This window comes from Alosa pseudoharengus, unplaced genomic scaffold, assembly GCF_046254945.1.
Source record: "Alosa pseudoharengus isolate Yale_2024_CS ecotype anadromous, Long Island Sound unplaced genomic scaffold, YU_APseudo_1.1 YU_APseudo_1.1_scf_3, whole genome shotgun sequence".
Classification (NCBI taxonomy): Eukaryota; Metazoa; Chordata; class Actinopteri; order Clupeiformes; family Clupeidae; genus Alosa; species Alosa pseudoharengus.
This window is the reverse complement of record NW_027468718.1, coordinates 41,656,028-41,674,091: the sequence shown is the minus strand read 5'-3', so window position 1 is coordinate 41,674,091 and position 18,064 is coordinate 41,656,028. Positions and strand designations below refer to the sequence as shown.

Below are 18,064 nucleotides of genomic sequence, written 5' to 3'. Positions count from 1 at the left end.
TGGCATGAAAAGTATCTACACCAAACATTAACAAGAAATAATTAATGATAATAATAATTGCACATACCTGAAATCTTAGTTCCTTCCTTGGTCTCAGATGGCACACCGATTCCATATTCATTTTCACCAGTGATTCTGAAATAGTATACACCACCTTCTGTCAGGTCAGCCACTTTGTATGTCATCCGTGGGCAATTGTCTGTGAGCCTAGTCCATCCTTTTTTGCTGGCTTCTCTGATATCAACAAGATAGTTCTTCACAGGACCGCCACCTTCATTGTCAGGTGTGTCCCATGTAATTGTTGCAGAGCTTTTGGTGACCTCCTTAATTTCAATATGTTTTGGTGGACCAGGGGAGTCAAGTACCTTGACATTTAAGTTCAGTACTGCCGTTCCAGCAACGTTTTGTAGCGTCACAACATATTTTCCTGAGTCATATCTTGTTGCTTGTTCAACTGTTATAGCTGTGCAAGTGTCTGTCGTATCAATTGTTGCCCTTACTCTAAGGTCAACATCAGCCTTGGTCCACATCACATGCGGGACAGGTTTGCCTTTGAAGGGTACTCTCATAGTAAAGGAGCTACCATCTTTCACAACTAATGTCTTCCTCATGTCATTACCAATAAGGAAAATAGGTTCATCCTCTCTCTCTTTAGCCACTTGAGGATCTGTTGGTTGGCTTTGTTCACTCAGGCCAATTTTGTTAATGGATCTGACTATAAAGATATATTCTACTCCAAAAGTAAGTCCCACTACAGTGAACTCAGTGTTCTTTGTGTTTGAAACCCCAACCATCCATTCATCATCATAATCATCTGTTTTCTGGTATTCTACACGATAGCCCGTGATTGGAGATCCACCATCAAACAATGGCTTATTCCAGGCAAGAGTCATGGAAGTTTTGGTTGAGTCAATAATTTTGGGTTTAGCTGGTGGAGATGGCAGGAATAACGGATCTGCTGCCTTTGTCAAGGGGCTAGGTGTGCTTGGGAGACTCAAGCCTGCAGCATTCTCCGCATAGACACGGTATTCATATTCACATCCTTCACGGAGATTGGATGCTTTGACTCTCAAGTCATACACTGGTTTTTTGTTCACACGACACCAGCGTAGACCAGTCTTCTCACGTTTCTCAATCACATAGCCAGAAATAGTGCTTCCTCCATCAGACTCTGGCCTCTCCCAGCAAATAGTCATTGCTTCACTTGTGACACTAGTTACTTCCACATTTGTTGGTGCTTCGGCCACTGTAAATGGATCCATTGCCTTGGCAGGATCACTTTCCAATGACTCACCAGTTCCATATTTATTTACTCCTCTCACTCTGAAGATGTACTCATTTCCCTTAAGCAGTTTAGTTACTTTGCATGTTGTAGCCTTCATGTCCCCATAAACCAATGTCCAGGCCAGGCGACTTGTTTCACGTTTCTCCACAATGAAATGCTGGATTTCTGCACCACCATTTTCTTGAGGAAGTCCCCATGACAATGTGCATTTTTCTGCTGTCATGTTAGAGACTGTCAGTGGTCCTTGAGATGGCCCTGGACGATCAAGTACTTTACAGTTTACTGCTACTGATCTTGTGCCAGCAACATTTTGTAGAGTTAGGACATATTGGCCAGAGTCCCTTCTAATGCTGTCTCTCACAACTAAAGTTGTTACAGCATGTGTTGATGAAATCTCAAATCTAGCCTTCGCTTCGATTTCCTTTCCATCCTTTGCCCAAGATATTACTGGAATGGGACGTCCTGTGAAACTGGCATCAATGCTTAGAATATCTCCAGCTTTAACAACCACCAGCTGTCTGTATTTGTCCTCCAGTGTGATGCATGGTGCATCAACATCATCTTTGACAGTGATAGATCCTGTGCCCTTTGATGGCTCACTGAGCAGTCCAGCAGCATTCTTGGCAATCACATGGAAGTCATAGCTTACATCCTCTGTGAGGCCTGTTACATCAAAGGAAGTTTCCTGGAGATTTGCGAAATTGCACTTGAGCCAGCGACCATCAGGTAGTTCCCTGCGCTCAACAATGTAACCAGTCACCATAGCTCCACCATTGTACTCTGGTGGGGTCCATGTCAGAGAAACAGATGTTCGTGTAATGTTGATGACCTCAGGCTGACTGGGTGGATCACATGGGTCTCTAGCAGCAACAGGCTCACAGGCCTTTGTGCAAGGTCCAATGCCAGCCATATTCTCAGCATAGACACGATACTGGTATGTCAAGCCCTCCTCAATGCCCGTTACCTTGAACTGAGTTTCAGTGATAAGACCTCTGTTCAGTTTTGTCCACAAAATACTGCTGTGTTCTTTTCCTTCCAGGTGATATCCAATTATTGCACTACCACCATCATTTGCAGGTGTACCCCATGTGACCAGCATACCTGACTTGGTTGCATGTGCAACTTGGAGACTGGTTGGAGGACTAGGAGGTTCAAATGAGTATTGTGCAACAATAAGAGCAGAATCCACAACATGACTCTTGCCATAACGGTTTTCTGCTGCAACACGGAACTGATATTCATTCCCTTGTGTCAAACGGGAAACCTTAATTGATGTTCTGGCAACAGTGGCTGACACTATTTGCCAGTTTGTAGTGGTGGTATCTCTCTTCTCGACAACATAATTGTTGATCTGGCAGCCTCCATCATACACTGGTGGGTCCCATGACAATAAGACACTGTCAGCACTGATTTCATCAACTTTAATCGGTCCAGGTGGGCCAGGTTTATCCAGAATAACTACTGTAATTTCAGCTGAATTAGTACCAATTGAGTTTGTTAATGTGATTTCATATTTGCCCTTGTCCTCCCTTGTGGCCTCTTTGATCGTTATTTTTGATGATGTAGCAGATGATACAACATTTACTCTAGTTGTCTGCTTGAGTACATGGCCATCTTTTTTCCATGAGACTTCTGGTTGAGGTCTGCCTCTGAATGGAATATCAATTTTGAGGTCATCACCAGCCTTTACACTGTAAGTGTTGAAAAGTAGCTTTATGGTAGGTTCAGCTGTGATGTCTTGTGCAATCACAGGTGCACCAAGTGGTTTAGGATCACTCTTGCCTTTGTCATTCAAAGATGTGATTCTAAATGAATACTCTTCTCCAGCAGTAAGTCCTTCAACGAGTACTTCCAGTGCTTTCACTGTGGCACAGACAGTCCATTTATCAGCTCCTTTGGGAAGCATTTCCACAATGTAGCCTGTAATTTTACTACCTCCATCATGGTCTGGTTTTTCCCATGCAAGACTTACAGTATGGCGAGTTACATCAACAAGTGTAACCTTCCCTGGAGGTAAAGGTGCTTGGGAGACTTTTATTGGCTCAGTTACTGCTGGCAAACCAACACCAAGCTCATTAACAGCCAACACGCGGAAGTTGTAAACACCTCCCTCTTGGAGATCAGAAACGATTACAGAATTCCTGACACAATTATTTGTTACACTTGTAAATGTCATTCTCTTAGCCTCTCTCTTCTCCACAATGTAATGGGTTATTTTTGCTCCACCATCAATAAGAGGGGGTTCCCAGGAGAGTTGCACAGAATCTCTCTTGATATCCTTGACTTCAAAGTTTTCAGGTGCACTTGGTGAATCCAGTACTCTCACATTGATAAAGGCTGATTTAGTGCCACTGTTGTTTTCAAGAGTCAAAACATATTTACCAGTATCAAATCTGTCAACATTTTCAATGACAAGCGTGGTGTAGGAGCTGGTAACTTCAATTTGTGCACGCTCTGTCAAAGTACCATCAGCCTTGCTCCACTTGACCTCAGGTTCAGGTTTTCCTCTGATGGTGACAAAGAGCCTCAGTGATGCACTTGCACGGACATTGACCATCTTTCTAAGGTCTGCATCCAGTTCAATCTCGGGAATCTCAAGTTTTTCTGCAGCAGTCACAGCATCTGGAAGATCAATAGCCTCTCCAACTCCTTCAATATTCATAGCAGAGATGCGGAAGTTGTACTCTGCATTTTCCCTCAATTTCTTCACAGTATAATGGGTTGCTTGCACACCGTAAGGTGGGGTGGCAATAATCCATTCATCCTCTGAGACTTCTTTCACTTCAACCATGTATCCAGAGACTAATGCACCACCATCATAAATAGGTCTACTCCATGCAAGGGACACCGTGGTGCTAGAGTGGTCAGTTACTTTGGGATTATTTGGAGGACCAGGGGGGTATGTGGCATCACAGGCTCTGTAATATTCTGATGGCTTACTTGGTGTTCCAACTCCGCCTGCATTCTCAGCAGATACTCTGAACTCATAAGAATGTCCCTCATGTAATCCGGAGGCCCTGAAACGACAATCTGTGAGTCGTTTGCGGTTGCACTTTGTCCAGCGGACCCCTTCCTTGTCACGTTTTTCCAGGACATAACCGTCGATCATTGAACCTCCATCATCTTCGGGGCGTTCCCATGTCAAAACAATTGAATCCCTTGTTATGGCACCTGCCTCAGGTGTTGAAGGTGGACCAGGTGGCTTGAACGGATTGCGTGCAATGACAGGCTCAGACTCCAGAGGCTCACCAACTCCATATTTATTCACTCCCATAACTCTAAAGATGTACTCATTTCCTGGCAGGAGTTTGGTCACTTTGTAACTAATTGCTTGGATTTTGGGTTCCACAACAGTCCAAGACAGGCGACTCGTCTCCCTCTTCTCAATAACATAATGGGAAATGCTTGCACCACCATCATGTGGTGGATGGTCCCAGTGGAGATAGCATTTCTCTGATGTTACACCTGTTACTCTCAATGGACCTTCAGGTGGCCCAGGTCTATCAAGGACTTTAACATTAACTGGAACAGCTTTTGTGCCTCCAACGTTTGTCAGATTCAGCACAAAACGGCCACCATCTACCCTAATGCAGTCCTTCACTGTGAGAACACTGCGTTGTAGAGTAGTATGTATTTCCACTCTTGGTGTGGCATTATCAACTTCTTTGCCATCTCGTGTCCACATAACTTCAGGAATTGGTTTCCCAGCAATTTCAGCATCAATAGTAAAAGATTCACCAGCATAGACAGTAATGGCAGTTGTATCAGTTGAAATGGTAGGTGCTTCAATTTCATCCCTAGCTGTGATCGCTCCAGTGCTTTCAGAGGGTTTACTGAAAGTACCAGCTGCATTTCTTGCAATGACTCTAAATTCATACACTGCATTTTCTGTAAGACCTGTGTATGTAAACTGAGTGTCAATGATATTAGTGAAACTTGCTTTCATCCAGCGATTGTCAGGCTGCTTCATTTTCTCCACAACATATCCTGTAATTATGCTACCACCATCATACTGTGGCTTTGTCCACTGAAGTGTTACATGGTTTCTTGTAATCTCAATAGCTTCAGGGGTACCAGGTGAATCACATGGGTCACGTGCAACTGTGATCTCAGATATTTTGCTTGCTGGACTAATTCCAGCAATGTTTTCAGCATAGACTCTGTATTCATACTCAATACCCTCTTCAAGACCATTAGTTCTCAGTCTAGTGTCAGGGATCAAAAGTTTGTTCAGCTTAGTCCACAGTATACTGTTTCTCTCTTTACGTTCCACATGATAGCCAAGGACTGGGCTGCCTCCATTGTTAGCAGGGGCCTTCCATTCAACAACCATATTATCTTTAGACACTGATGTGATTTCTGGAGTGCCTGGGGCTAATGGCTCAGTGAAAGGATATTGTACAACAACAGGGGTTGAATCAATTGCTGGACTCTTTCCATATCTGTTTTCAGATGAAATCCTAAACTGATATTCTGTTCCAGTCCTTAGCTTAGTTACTTTGATTGTAGTACGTGCAATAGTTGCAGACACAATCTGCCAGTTGGTGGTTGTTGTGTCACGTTTTTCCACAATGTAATTGTTGATTTGACAACCGCCAGTATACACAGGTGGCTCCCAAGAAAGAGTGACAAAGTTTGCACTGACTTCTTCAATTTTGATTGGTCCAACTGGGGGACCAGGCTTGTCAAGAGTTATTATTCCAATTTCCTCCGTTACTGTTCCTGCAGTATTAACAGCTGTGATGGTGTATTTACCAGAGTCATCTCTGGTAGCATCTTTGAGACGAAGAAGAGTTGATGTTGCTGTGGTAGACACATTCAATCTGGTGGTTTCTTTGAGAGTATGCCCGTCTTTAGCCCATGTAATAGTTGGTGCTGGACGACCAGATACAGGTATCTCTACTTTCAAATCATAACCAGCCTGAACACTGAATGTGTTCACAGTCATCTTGAGATGGGGTGCCAAAGTGATATCTTGAATGACTACAGGAGCAAGTAATGATCTTGGATCACTTCTTCCTTTGTCATTGAATGCTGAAACTCTGAAGAGATATTCCTGACCTGTTCTAAGCCCAGTGATTGTTCCCTCACAGGACTTAGTTGTTGTTGCTACAACCCATTCCTCTGATCCTGAAAGCAGCATTTCAATATAGTATCCTAGAATCCTACTACCACCATCAAAGTCTGGTTTCTCCCATGACAACGAGGCTGTAGTTTTTGTGACATCAGTTAGGGTGACCTTACCAACAGACAGAGGAATCTCTGATGTTTTGACTCCATCCTCTGTTTCAGCAGGTAAGCCAACTCCAAATTCATTCTCAGCCATGACTCTGAAGTAACTAATGCCACCCTCAATAAGATCTCCAATACGGATAGTTGTCTTAGTGCATTTGGTGGTGATATTGGCATAGCCCACTCTGGTTGAATCACGCTTGTCCACAACATAGTTCTTGATTTTGGCACCACCATCAATAGCTGGAGGCTCCCAAGTCAGAGTGACATAATTTCTTGTTATATCTTTCACACTGAGATTCAATGGGGGTCCTGGAGTGTCCAGAACTTTAACATTGACAAATGCTGACTTCGATCCACAGTTGTTTTCCAAATTCAGGGTATATTTTCCAGCATCATTTCTGTCACAGATGTCAATTGATACCACGGTGTAATCAAGGGCTTTTTCAATTTGAGCCCTTTCAGGAAGATCCCCATCATCTTTGGTCCAGTTAATTTCTGGAGCAGGACGTCCTTTGAAGGGTATCCTGATTTTCATAGATCCACCAGCGCGGACGACTATACCTTTTCTCAGATCTCCATCAAGCTCAATCTCTGGGGCAAACATGTTGTCTACAGGTTTGACGGTTCCAGGTAGGGCAGCTGGTTCACCAACTCCTTCTTTGTTAATAGCACATACCTGAACCTTATACTCCTGGTGCTCTATGAGCTTAGTGATAGTAAATTTAGTGGCATTTATTCCAGTTGATGGTGTGCAGATGGTCCAATCCTGCTCATCTGCTTTGCAAATCTCCACAGCATATCCCTGAATGTCACAGCCACCATCATAGATGGGTCTGCCCCATGCCAGAGAGACGGAATTTTTGGTGGTGTCAAGAACATGAACATTTGTGGGTGGGCCAGAATTAAATGTGGGGTCAGATGCCTTGAAGTAAATAGTTTCTTTGCTTGGTTGTCCAGGTCCAGCTGCATTTTCCGATGAGACCCTGAACTCATACTCATGATCTTCTGTGAGTCCTGTCACTCTGAAACGAAGATCTGTTACTCTGCGTTTGTTGCATTTTGTCCATCTAACTCCAGCTCTGTCTCTCTTCTCCACAATATACCCACTAATTTCACTGCCACCATTATTCTCTGATCGGCTCCAGCACACTGTCATGGAATCTCTTGAAATGTTAGCGATTTCGATGTCTTTAGGTGGATCAGGAGCAACAAATGGATTTCTCATAATCACTGGTGCAGACTCTAGGGGTTCACCGACACCATACTTGTTAACAGCCATGACACGGAAAATGTATTCATTTCCTTGGAGGAGCTTGGTGACTTTAAACATAGTTGCTCCACATTCACTATTAACTACAGTCCATGCAAGACGGCTTGTTTCTCTCTTTTGGATGACATAGTAAGAAATACTACTGCCACCATCATGTTCTGGAGGAAGCCAAGACAGTGAACATTTTTCACATGTCACACCAGAGACAGTTAGAGGTCCTTTTGGAGGCCCTGGTCTGTCAAGAACTTTCACATTGTATGATGCAGTTTTAGTTCCTGCTACATTGGAAAGATGGACAGTGTATTGTCCTCCATCAATTCTAATGGCATCTTTAACCACAAGTACTGCTTTAAAGTCTGAATTTTTGGTTTCACATCTGGCAGACATTTCAACTTCCACATCACCCTTGAACCACTGAATTGTGGGCAGTGGTTTTCCTTGAACATCAGCTTCAAGCGTGAATGTGTCACCTGCATTTACAACTATGATCTGGGAGAACTTGGAATCAATTTCACATGTTGGCAGTTCCACCTCATCCTTTGCTGTGATTGACCCAGTGCTCTCAGACGGTTTGCTGATAGCACCAGCTGCATTTCTGGCAATTACTCTGAAGTCATATTTAGAGTCTTCTGTTAGTCCTTCAACAGAAAATTCTGTTTCTTTGACATTTGCGAAACTTGCCTTCATCCAACGACCATCTGGAAGATCTCGTTTCTCCACAACATATCCAGTGACCATGCTGCCACCATCATACTCTGGAGGAGTCCAGCGCAATCTCACTGAGTGTCTGCTCACAATGATGGCCACAGGTGTACCAGGTGGATCACAAGGGTCACGTGCTACACATCCCTCTGAAAGTTTGCTGCACTGACCAATACCAACAATGTTCTCAGCATAAACTCTAAACTCATACTCGATTCCCTCTTCCAATGGGGATGTTTTGAATCTAGTGTCTTGAATGAGAGACTTATTTATCTTTGTCCACAGAATGCTATTCTTCTCCTTTCTTTCAAGATGATAGCCAAGAATAACACTGCCTCCATCTGAGATGGGTTTGTGCCATTCCACAGTCATGGACTCCTTTGTGAATGCAGACACATATGGAGTGCCCGGAGGTCCAGGCTCTTTGAATGGATATTGGGCAAGAACAGGTTCAGAATCAATAGCATGGCTTTTGCCATATCTGTTTTCAGAATAGATTCTGAATTGATATTCAGCACCAGTTTTCAGATTTGCTACTTTTAGTGTTGTTCTTGCAACTGTGGCAGACACTGTAACCCAGTTGGTGGTGGTTGTGTCTCTCTTCTCAACAACATAATTTGAAATTGGGCAACCTCCAGTGTACGCAGGTGGGTCCCAAGACAGGGTAATACTTTCAGCACTAATATCCTCAAGTCTCACTGGGCCTGTTGGAGGACCAGGTTTGTCAAGTGTTATGATTTCAATGCTAGCTTCAGCCTGTCCAAGAGTATTGGCTACAGAAATGTTGTACATGCCACCATCATCTTTTGTCGCTTCCTTAAGGGTGAACATTGTGTGGTGTGCACTGTCTGCAACATTCACTCTTGTGGTCTGTTTCAGAGCTGCACCATCTTTAGTCCAGGTGATGGTTGGCTTGGGATGTCCAGCAATTGGAACTTCGATTTTGAGATCATAGCCAACTTGTACACTGTAAGTGCTGAATCTTGGGCGGACAGCAGGTAGGATGACCAGGTCCTTTGCTTCAACAAAACTGCCAAGGATTCTGGGATCACTCTTTCCTTTGTCGTTAACAGCAATTACCCTAAATGTGTATACCTGGCCCTTGGCTAAATTAGTAACTACAGTTTCAAGTGCCTTTATCTGAGCACACAAAGACCATTTGTCAGAGTCCTTTACTTGCATCTCAACTTCATAGTGGCTTATCTTGCTGCCTCCATCATGATCAGGTTTCTCCCAAGCAAGAGAAATAGTCTTTCTTGTAACATCCACAACTGACATTCGTCCAGGTGGTTGTGGGACCTCTGAGATCTTTATAGGCTCAAGAGTTTCTGCTGGTAAGCCAATGCCAAGTTCAGTTTCAGCAAGAACTCTGAAGAAATAGTTTTGACCCTCTTGGAGTTGATCTATCCTCCATGACATCCTGTTGCAAGTTACAACAGGAGAGTACACCTTCCTTGTGGTCTCTCTCTTCTCTACAATGTAATGCTTTATCTTAGCACCTCCATCTAAAGCCGGTGGCTCCCAAGTAAGAGTGATGGAATTCTTGGTGATCTCCTTGATAGTGAAGTTCTGAGGAGGACTAGGTGTGTCCAGCACTCGTACACTAATGAAAACAGATTTTACTCCACTTGCATTCTCAGCAGTCACTATGTATTTTCCACTGTCAAATCTGTCAACGCTTTCAATAACAAGGGAAGTATAACTGCTTGTCGTATCAATTTGAGCTGTTTCTTTCATTTCACCCTCAGCTTTACCCCATTTGACTTCAGGTGCAGGGCGTCCTCTTATTGGAAGGAATACTCGCAGGGTGCTTCCAGCTCTGACATTAATCATCTTTCTGAGGTCAGCATCAAGGTCCAGGTCTGGTGCCTCCAGTTTTTCCTCAAGGAGGACTGGTGCAGGCAGATCAGCACTCTCACCAACTCCCATCTTATTTATGGCACAGATTCTGAATCTGTATTCATGCTTTTCAAGGAGTTTCTTCACTTCAAATCTTGTCTGTGTGATTCCAGTAGGTGGAGTGCACATTGTCCATTCATCAGCTGTAACATCACAGGCTTCTACAATGTATGCTTGAACATCACAACCACCATCATAGATAGGTTTGCCCCATGAAAGTACTACAGATGTTCGTGAAGTGTCGATTACTTTAGGATTATTTGGTGGGCCTGGTTTGAAAATGGGATCCAGTGCCTTTTCATAAGGAGTCGCGGCACTAGGTGCTCCAATTCCAGCTGCATTTTCAGCAGACACTCTGAATTCATAGCTACGGCTCTCAGTCAGCCCTGAAACCCTGAAGCGAAGCTCACTAATAACACGCTTGTTGCATCTTGTCCAGCGCACCCCTTCTTTGTCACGTTTTTCAATAACAAATCCTGAAATTGGGTTGCCTCCATCATTTGTTGGTCTTTCCCAGGTAATAACCATAGAATCTTTTGTCACAGTGGACACTTCAACACCAGTTGGTGCACTTGGTGCAACAAATGGATTAGTAGCAATGACTGGATCTGATTCCAAAGGTTCACCAACTCCATACTTGTTCACAGGAATCACTCTGAAAATGTACTCATTACCAGGGAGAAGTTTTGTGATCTTGAGATTCTGAGTCTGAACTTTAGATTCCACTCTAGTCCAAACTAATCTGCTGGTCTCTCTCCTCTCAACAATATAATGAGATACATCAGCTCCTCCATCTTGTTGTGGAGGTTTCCAAGAAATGCTGCATTTTTCATTTGTCACTCCATAGATTTGAATTGGTGCTTCAGGTGGACCAGGTCTGTCTAAAACTTTAACATTGATATTCACAGACTTCTCTCCACCAACATTCTTCAAAAGAAGAGTGTATTGACCTCCATCAACACGAATGGCTTCCTTTACGCTTAGAGAAGCTATAAAGTCTGTGTTCTTAATCTCAAGACGTGCTGTATTTGTAAGCTCTTCGCCACCCTTTAGCCAGTGAGCTGTAGGCACAGGTTTTCCTTGAATACCAGCATCAATTCTGAATGACTCTCCAGCATTTACCACAAGGACTGAAGCGTATTTAGAGTCAATGTCTATCTGAGGTGGATCAACTTCATCTTTAGCTGTGATTTCTCCAGTGCTCGGAGATGGCACACTTGCCACTCCAGCAGCGTTTCTTGAAATAACACGGAATTCATATATCTGATCCTCAACAAGGCCAGTGACCACAAATTCTGTTTCAATGATGTTAGCGAAGCTAGCTTTCATCCAGCGACCACCAGGACATTCCTTTTTCTCAACTAAGTAGCCAGTGATTTTGATACCACCATCAAATTCTGGCTTGGTCCATCTGAGGGTAACTGCACTTCTAGTTACAATCACTGCTTCAGGCTTGCCTGGAGGTTCACAAGGATCTCTGGCAACTTGTATTTCTGACAATTTGCTGGATTTGCTCAGACCAACAATATTTTCTGCATACACTCTGAATTCATATTCAATGCCTTCTTCCAGGCCAACAACTTTGAATTTTGTTTCAGGAATGATTTGCTTGTTCTGTTTCATCCAAAGAATGCTGTTTCTTTCCTTACTTTCCAAGTGATAACCAAGAATCTTGCTTCCACCATCGCTACCTGGTTTGTCCCACGAAATAAGCATGGTCTCCTTTGTTGCAGCCTGTACCGAAGGAGTACCAGGAGTACTAGGGACATCAAATGGATACTGAGCAACCATTGCTTCAGAGATGAGTACAGAACTCTTTCCATACCGGTTTTCTGCTGCAATTCTGAACTGATACTCACAGCCAGTCTTAAGCCTAGCTGCTTTAATAGTTGTTCTTGCTACAGTTGCAGACACAATCTGCCAGTTTGTAGTTGAGGTGTCTCTCTTTTCCACAATGTAGTTATTGATAGCGCAGCCACCATCATATTCAGGAGGTTGCCATGTCAGGGTCATGCTATCAGCTGTCACTTCATCAATCTGGATGGGACCAGTTGGAGGACCAGGCTTGTCCAGAACAACAACAGAAATGTCTGTTGTGGCCTCACCTGCTGTGTTTGTAAGTTTAATGGTGTACTTGCCAACATCATCTCTAGTTGCCTCCTTGACTACAAGACGTAGGTTGTTGTCAGTGACATCTGAATTGACCCTTGTGGTTTCTTTCAGAGCAACACCATCTTTGAGCCATATGACAGATGCCTTCGGTTGAGCTGCATATGGCACATCAATTTTAAGGTCATCACCAGCCAAAACACTAAATGTGCTGAACAAAACCTTGAAGGTTGGTGTGATGACAGTATCTTTAGCCACTACAGGCACACCTAATAGGCGAGGATCACTCATTCCTTTCTCATTGGTTGCTGAAATGCGGAAAGAGTACTCTTCCCCTTGTGTCAGTCCAGCTACTACAGCTGCTGTAGCTTTTACAACTGCGCACTGCGTCCATTTTTCACTGCCTTTTCCCTGCATCTCAACAATGTATCCTGTGATACGACTGCCTCCATCATGATCAGGCTTCTCCCAAGATAAGGTAACACTGGTTCCTGTGACCTCTTTAAGAGTAATTTTGCCTGGTGGAAGAGGTTTTTCAGAGACCTTAATAGAATCTGTTTCCACTGGAAGACCAATACCGAATTCATTCTCTGCCAACACTCTGAAAAAGTAGATGTGACCCTCCTTCAGATCTCCGATTCTCCAACTTGTCTTAGGGCAGCCAGCATTTACAGTAGAGTATGCTTTCCTTGTAGATTCACGTTTTTCCACAATGTAGTGTCTTGTCCTGGAACCGCCATCAATAATGGGTGGGTCCCACATAAGAGAAACAGAATCCCTTGTAATCTCCTTAATACTAAGATTCTGGGGGGCACCAGGAGTGTCAAGAACTCTGACATTTACATATGCTGTTTTTACTCCAGTGCTGTTTTCCACTGTCAACATATATTTTCCACTATCAAAACGGTCAACATTTTCAACCATGACTGATGTAAATGATGATGTGTTTTCAATATTGGCTCTCTCCAGTGGCTCACCATTTTCCCTTGACCATCTGATCTCAGGGGCGGGTCTTCCTCTAATGGGAACAAACAGTCTAAGTGTGCTGCAAGCACGGAGGCAAACAATCTTTCTGAGCTCTGCACCAAGCTCAATTTCTGGAGGAATCAGTCTGTCCTCTGCTATTGGTGTTCCTGGCATAGATGTAGGCTCACCCACTCCTTCACAGTTGAGTGCTGCAATGTTGATTTTGTATTCCTGATTTTCCTTAAGACCAGTAATTGTAAATGATGTTGCTTTTAAGCCTGTCTTTGGAGAGACAATTGTCCATTCATCTTCCTCAGGTAAGCAGGTTTCCACCATATATCCTGTAATGTCAGATCCACCATCATAGACAGGTTTGTTCCAAGCAAGTGTAATGGAGGACTTTGACGTATCCAGAATTCTTGGATTGCCTACTGGTCCAGGTTGGAACACTGTGTCGCATGCTTTATAGAATGGACTCTCTGGACTTGGCAAACTCAAGCCTGCAGCATTTTCTGCCAGAACCCTGAACTCATATTCATGCCCTGGAGTAAGCCCGGAGACCTTGAATCGTAGATCACTCACAGTCCTCTTGTTACATTTGACCCAACGAAGACCAGTCTTATCTCTTCTTTCAATAACGTAAGTATTGATACTGCTTCCGCCATTATTCTCCGGGTGTCCCCAGCAGACAACCATTGAATCTTTAGTAATGGTAGTCACCTCGGGTTGTTGTGGAGGATCAGTTGGTACATATGGATTGGTTGCAAGTGTTGGCACTGATTCAATGGGTTCTCCAACTCCATATTTGTTCACAGCCATTACTCTGAAAATGTACTCATTGCCTTTTAGCAGTTTAGTTACTTTGTAACGGTTCACCTTCAGATCTGATGCCACATTTGTCCATGCAATTCTGCTTGTTTCACGCTTCTCAATTATGTAGTGCTCTATCTTTGCACCACCATCATGTGAGGGTGGCAACCAGTTTAATACACATTTCTCTACATTCACATCAGTAACTCTGAGCCCATCAGGAGGTCCTGGCCTATCAAGAACTTTAACATTGAACACTTGCTTTGCAAAACCACCAGGGTTACTGGCTGTCAGAACGAATGTACCACCATCTCTTCTCAGAGAGTCTCTGTTGATCAGTGTTGTGGCAAAGTCTGTGCTTTTGATTTCTATTTTTGCTGCATCATCCAACTCTTTTCCATCTTTGGTCCAGAGTAAGGATGGTATGGGTCGCCCTGTGACAGTGGCATCCAGAGTGAAGACATCTCCTGCTCTCACCACAAGCATATTATTATAAATGGCTTCAACTTCAATTTTAGGCTCTTCAATGTCATCTCTGCAGGTGACCACCTCAGATGTTGGAGATGGCTTGCTAACAGCACCAGCAGAATTTCTTGCCATAACACGGAATTCATAGGATGCATCCTCTATGAGTCCACTGACAGTGAATGTTGTTTCCAAGATATTACTAAAGTTTGCTTTAAGCCAGCGACCATCTGGTAACTGCTTCTTTTCTACTGTATATCCAGTGATTGAAAAACCACCATCGCCTTCAGGTCTTTCCCAGCGAAGAGTCACTTCATGTCTGGTAATATTAATAGCCAATGGTTGACTTGGAGGATCTACAGGATCCAGGGCAAATGTCATCTCTGATGGCTTGCTTGGCTTACTCAAACCAGCCATGTTCTCAGCTATGACACGGAACTCATATGGAATTCCATCCACGAGACCTGATGATTTGTAGAGGTTTCCAACCACAAGGGCCTTGCTGGTCCTCTGCCAAAGGATGCTGTTTTTCTCTTTTCTCTCAATGTGATAACCTAAAATTGGGCTTCCACCATTAGATGAAGGCTCGTTCCAACTTATGGTCATCGCATCTTTAGTAAAGGTAATTACTTGGGGTATTCCCGGCTGCCCTGGGACATCAAATGGATAAGCTGCAACAACAGGCTCTGATGTTATGTAGGGGCCAAAACCATACCGGTTCTGGGCTTTAACACGGAATTGATATTGAATTCCTGTTTTCAGACGAGCAGCCTTAAATGTTGTACGAATAACTGTTGCTGCCAGCTCCATCCATGATGTTCCTGTGGTCTCTCTCATCTCAACGATGTAATTGTTGATTGGAACTCCACCATCAATTTCTGGGGCCTCCCAGGAAAATAGAACATAATCACAAGAAACTTCATCCACCTTAATTGGTCCTGTTGGGGCTCCAGGGATGTCATGTATTACAACTGTGATAATCTCAGTGACTGTTCCAATGATGTTCTTTCCAATCATAGTGTACTCTCCGCCATCTTTCCTCTTGATCTCTCTAATGTTCAAGATAGTTGAGGTTGCTGTGTTGTCAATGTTCATTCTCTGTGTCTGTTTAATTTCTTTGCCCTCTGTTTTCCACACAACTGAGGGTTTTGGACGGCCCAGCACAGGAATTTCAACCTTCAAGTTATCTCCTGCCCTGATGACCACTGTCTTCTGGTAGACTGATCTAAGGTCAAACTGAGGTGCGGCAGTTTGTTCCCTAATTATGACTGGCCGACTTTCACGTGGGTTGCTTCTGCCAGACTTGTTCACAGCCATGATTCTGAATATATACTCTGTATTTTCTTGCAGATCTGTTGCAACATAGTCAAGAGCTTTAATTGTTGTCACATGAGTCCACTGATCTGTTTCCTTCTGATCAGCTCTCTGAGCCTCAATAACATACCCAGTTATTATGTTACCACCATCGTGTTTTGGCTTTGTCCACGTAAGAGTTGCCGTCTCACTTGACACATCAGTCACATAAAGGTTTTCTGGAGCAGATGGTGCCTGAGAAGCTCTGATAGTTTCAGGTGTTTCTGCTGGCTCGCCAACACCATATTCATTTTCAGCAGTTATTCTGAAGTAGTATTCATTTCCTTCTTCAAGATTAGCAAATTTGTAGGAACACTTTTGCCATTCAGAAGTGATCAGTGTATAGGCCTTCTTTGTAGCGTCACGTTTCTCAATTATGTAATTAGTAATTTTGGAGCCACCATCAATTATTGGAATCTCCCACTGAAGGGTGATGCTGTTTATAGTGATTTCTCTAGGTTGAAGATTTACTGGAGGTCCAGGAGTATCAATGACTCTGACATTAACAAATCCAGTCTTCTTACCAGCAACATTTTCCAAACTCAAGAAGTACTTTCCTGCGTCATATCTTGTGCAGTCAGGGACCACAACAAGAGTGTATGATTCAGTGGTATCAATGTGTGCTCTTCCTTTCAGGGGTTTATTGTCCTTGGACCAGATCACCTCAGGGGTAGGACGCCCCTTAATTGGTACAAATATGCGGATTGAGGCTCTTGACCTAACAACAAGCGTTTTCCTGAGCTCTGCATCAAGCTCAAAGTCTGGGACAGATTCACGGTCTGCAAGTTCAATCACTTCTTCAACTTCTCCAGCTTCCCCAGTTCCCTCTGAGTTTGTAGCTTTCACCCTGAAGAGATATTTCCCACCAGACTGAAGGTTTGAAACAACAAATTCATTTATTTTCAAGCCTGACGCATCCTCAATCCAGTCCTCATCTCCTTCACGTTTGTGTTCAACAATGTATCCTTCTACATCAAGCCCACCATCATAGAAAGGTCTGCCCCAGTGGAAAGTTGCTGTTGTTTTTGTTGTGTCAGTAATTCTTGGATTGGATGGAGGTCCAGGGGGATCTAAAAAAAAATAACAATAATGTATATATATTAAACCAAGATACACGGATGAATGTCTTTAGAAGAAAGTCTTCATTAACCCTTACGTGCCCGGCCATTCTAATTTCGTCAAAATTTTAACGATGACAATCGTCTTATATCTCAGTCCCAATGACTGATTTTATTTCTGAAATCTTCCCCGTAGTGCTGACAACATAAGCTACAATTCGATATGATTGGTTAAGAGGTTAATGGTGCATTTTTTTTTGGATACTTAAAAAATTGTGTCTTCGTGACTGCTGTTGGAGTTTATCTCGACTGGGAAAAACACAGCTGGATAATATATGTTTACATTGGTTCTAGTTATGGTTTATATTAATTTGTAGTCCTAAAATCATGTTATTTGACTAGGGTTGGGCACCGAAACACAGTTCTAATATGGCACCGGTGCCGACACAAACGGTAGTAACTGCATCGAATAACAACGTGGATTTCGGTTCCTCATTTCGGTGCTTAAATAGCGTTTTTTTTAATTTTTTTTATACGAGGCATCACTGCATGTCATGTGCCATCTCTAACGTCTTGCTCTGATAGCAACACATCCAGATACAGTTAGCTAACATATGATAAACACTGGATGTAAACCAGAGGGGTGCACCACATGAGTGGACAGTGTTTGACAGCTTGCGTGAGCCCAAGTAGCTTACTTTAAAGCGATATCGTGAGCTCCTGTCAAAATCTAGCAGTGGGCCTAACTACACACAAGGCTATGAAACATCAACAGTAGGCTAGCCTAGCCTATACGTTACACAATATCCTTGCTAATGCGCTAACTGACATTTATTTGAAATGTTATCAGCAAAGTTGTAAGGTGAAAACTTTATTTCACGGTGTTAAACAACATAATGGCATGATATTAAT

At 43.3% G+C, this 18,064-nt stretch overlaps 1 protein-coding gene across 1 annotated transcript in view; it reads right to left on the bottom strand.

The window, feature by feature from the left end:
* Positions 1 to 18,064, bottom strand: part of ttn.2 (titin, tandem duplicate 2) — a 177,615-nt gene that overhangs the window by 25,329 nt on the left and 134,222 nt on the right. The window contains exon 202 of the mRNA XM_076264287.1: positions 68 to 17,164. Within this exon, the coding sequence (XP_076120402.1) occupies positions 68 to 17,164 (17,097 nt within the window). The remainder of the gene's footprint in view (positions 1 to 67; positions 17,165 to 18,064) is intronic.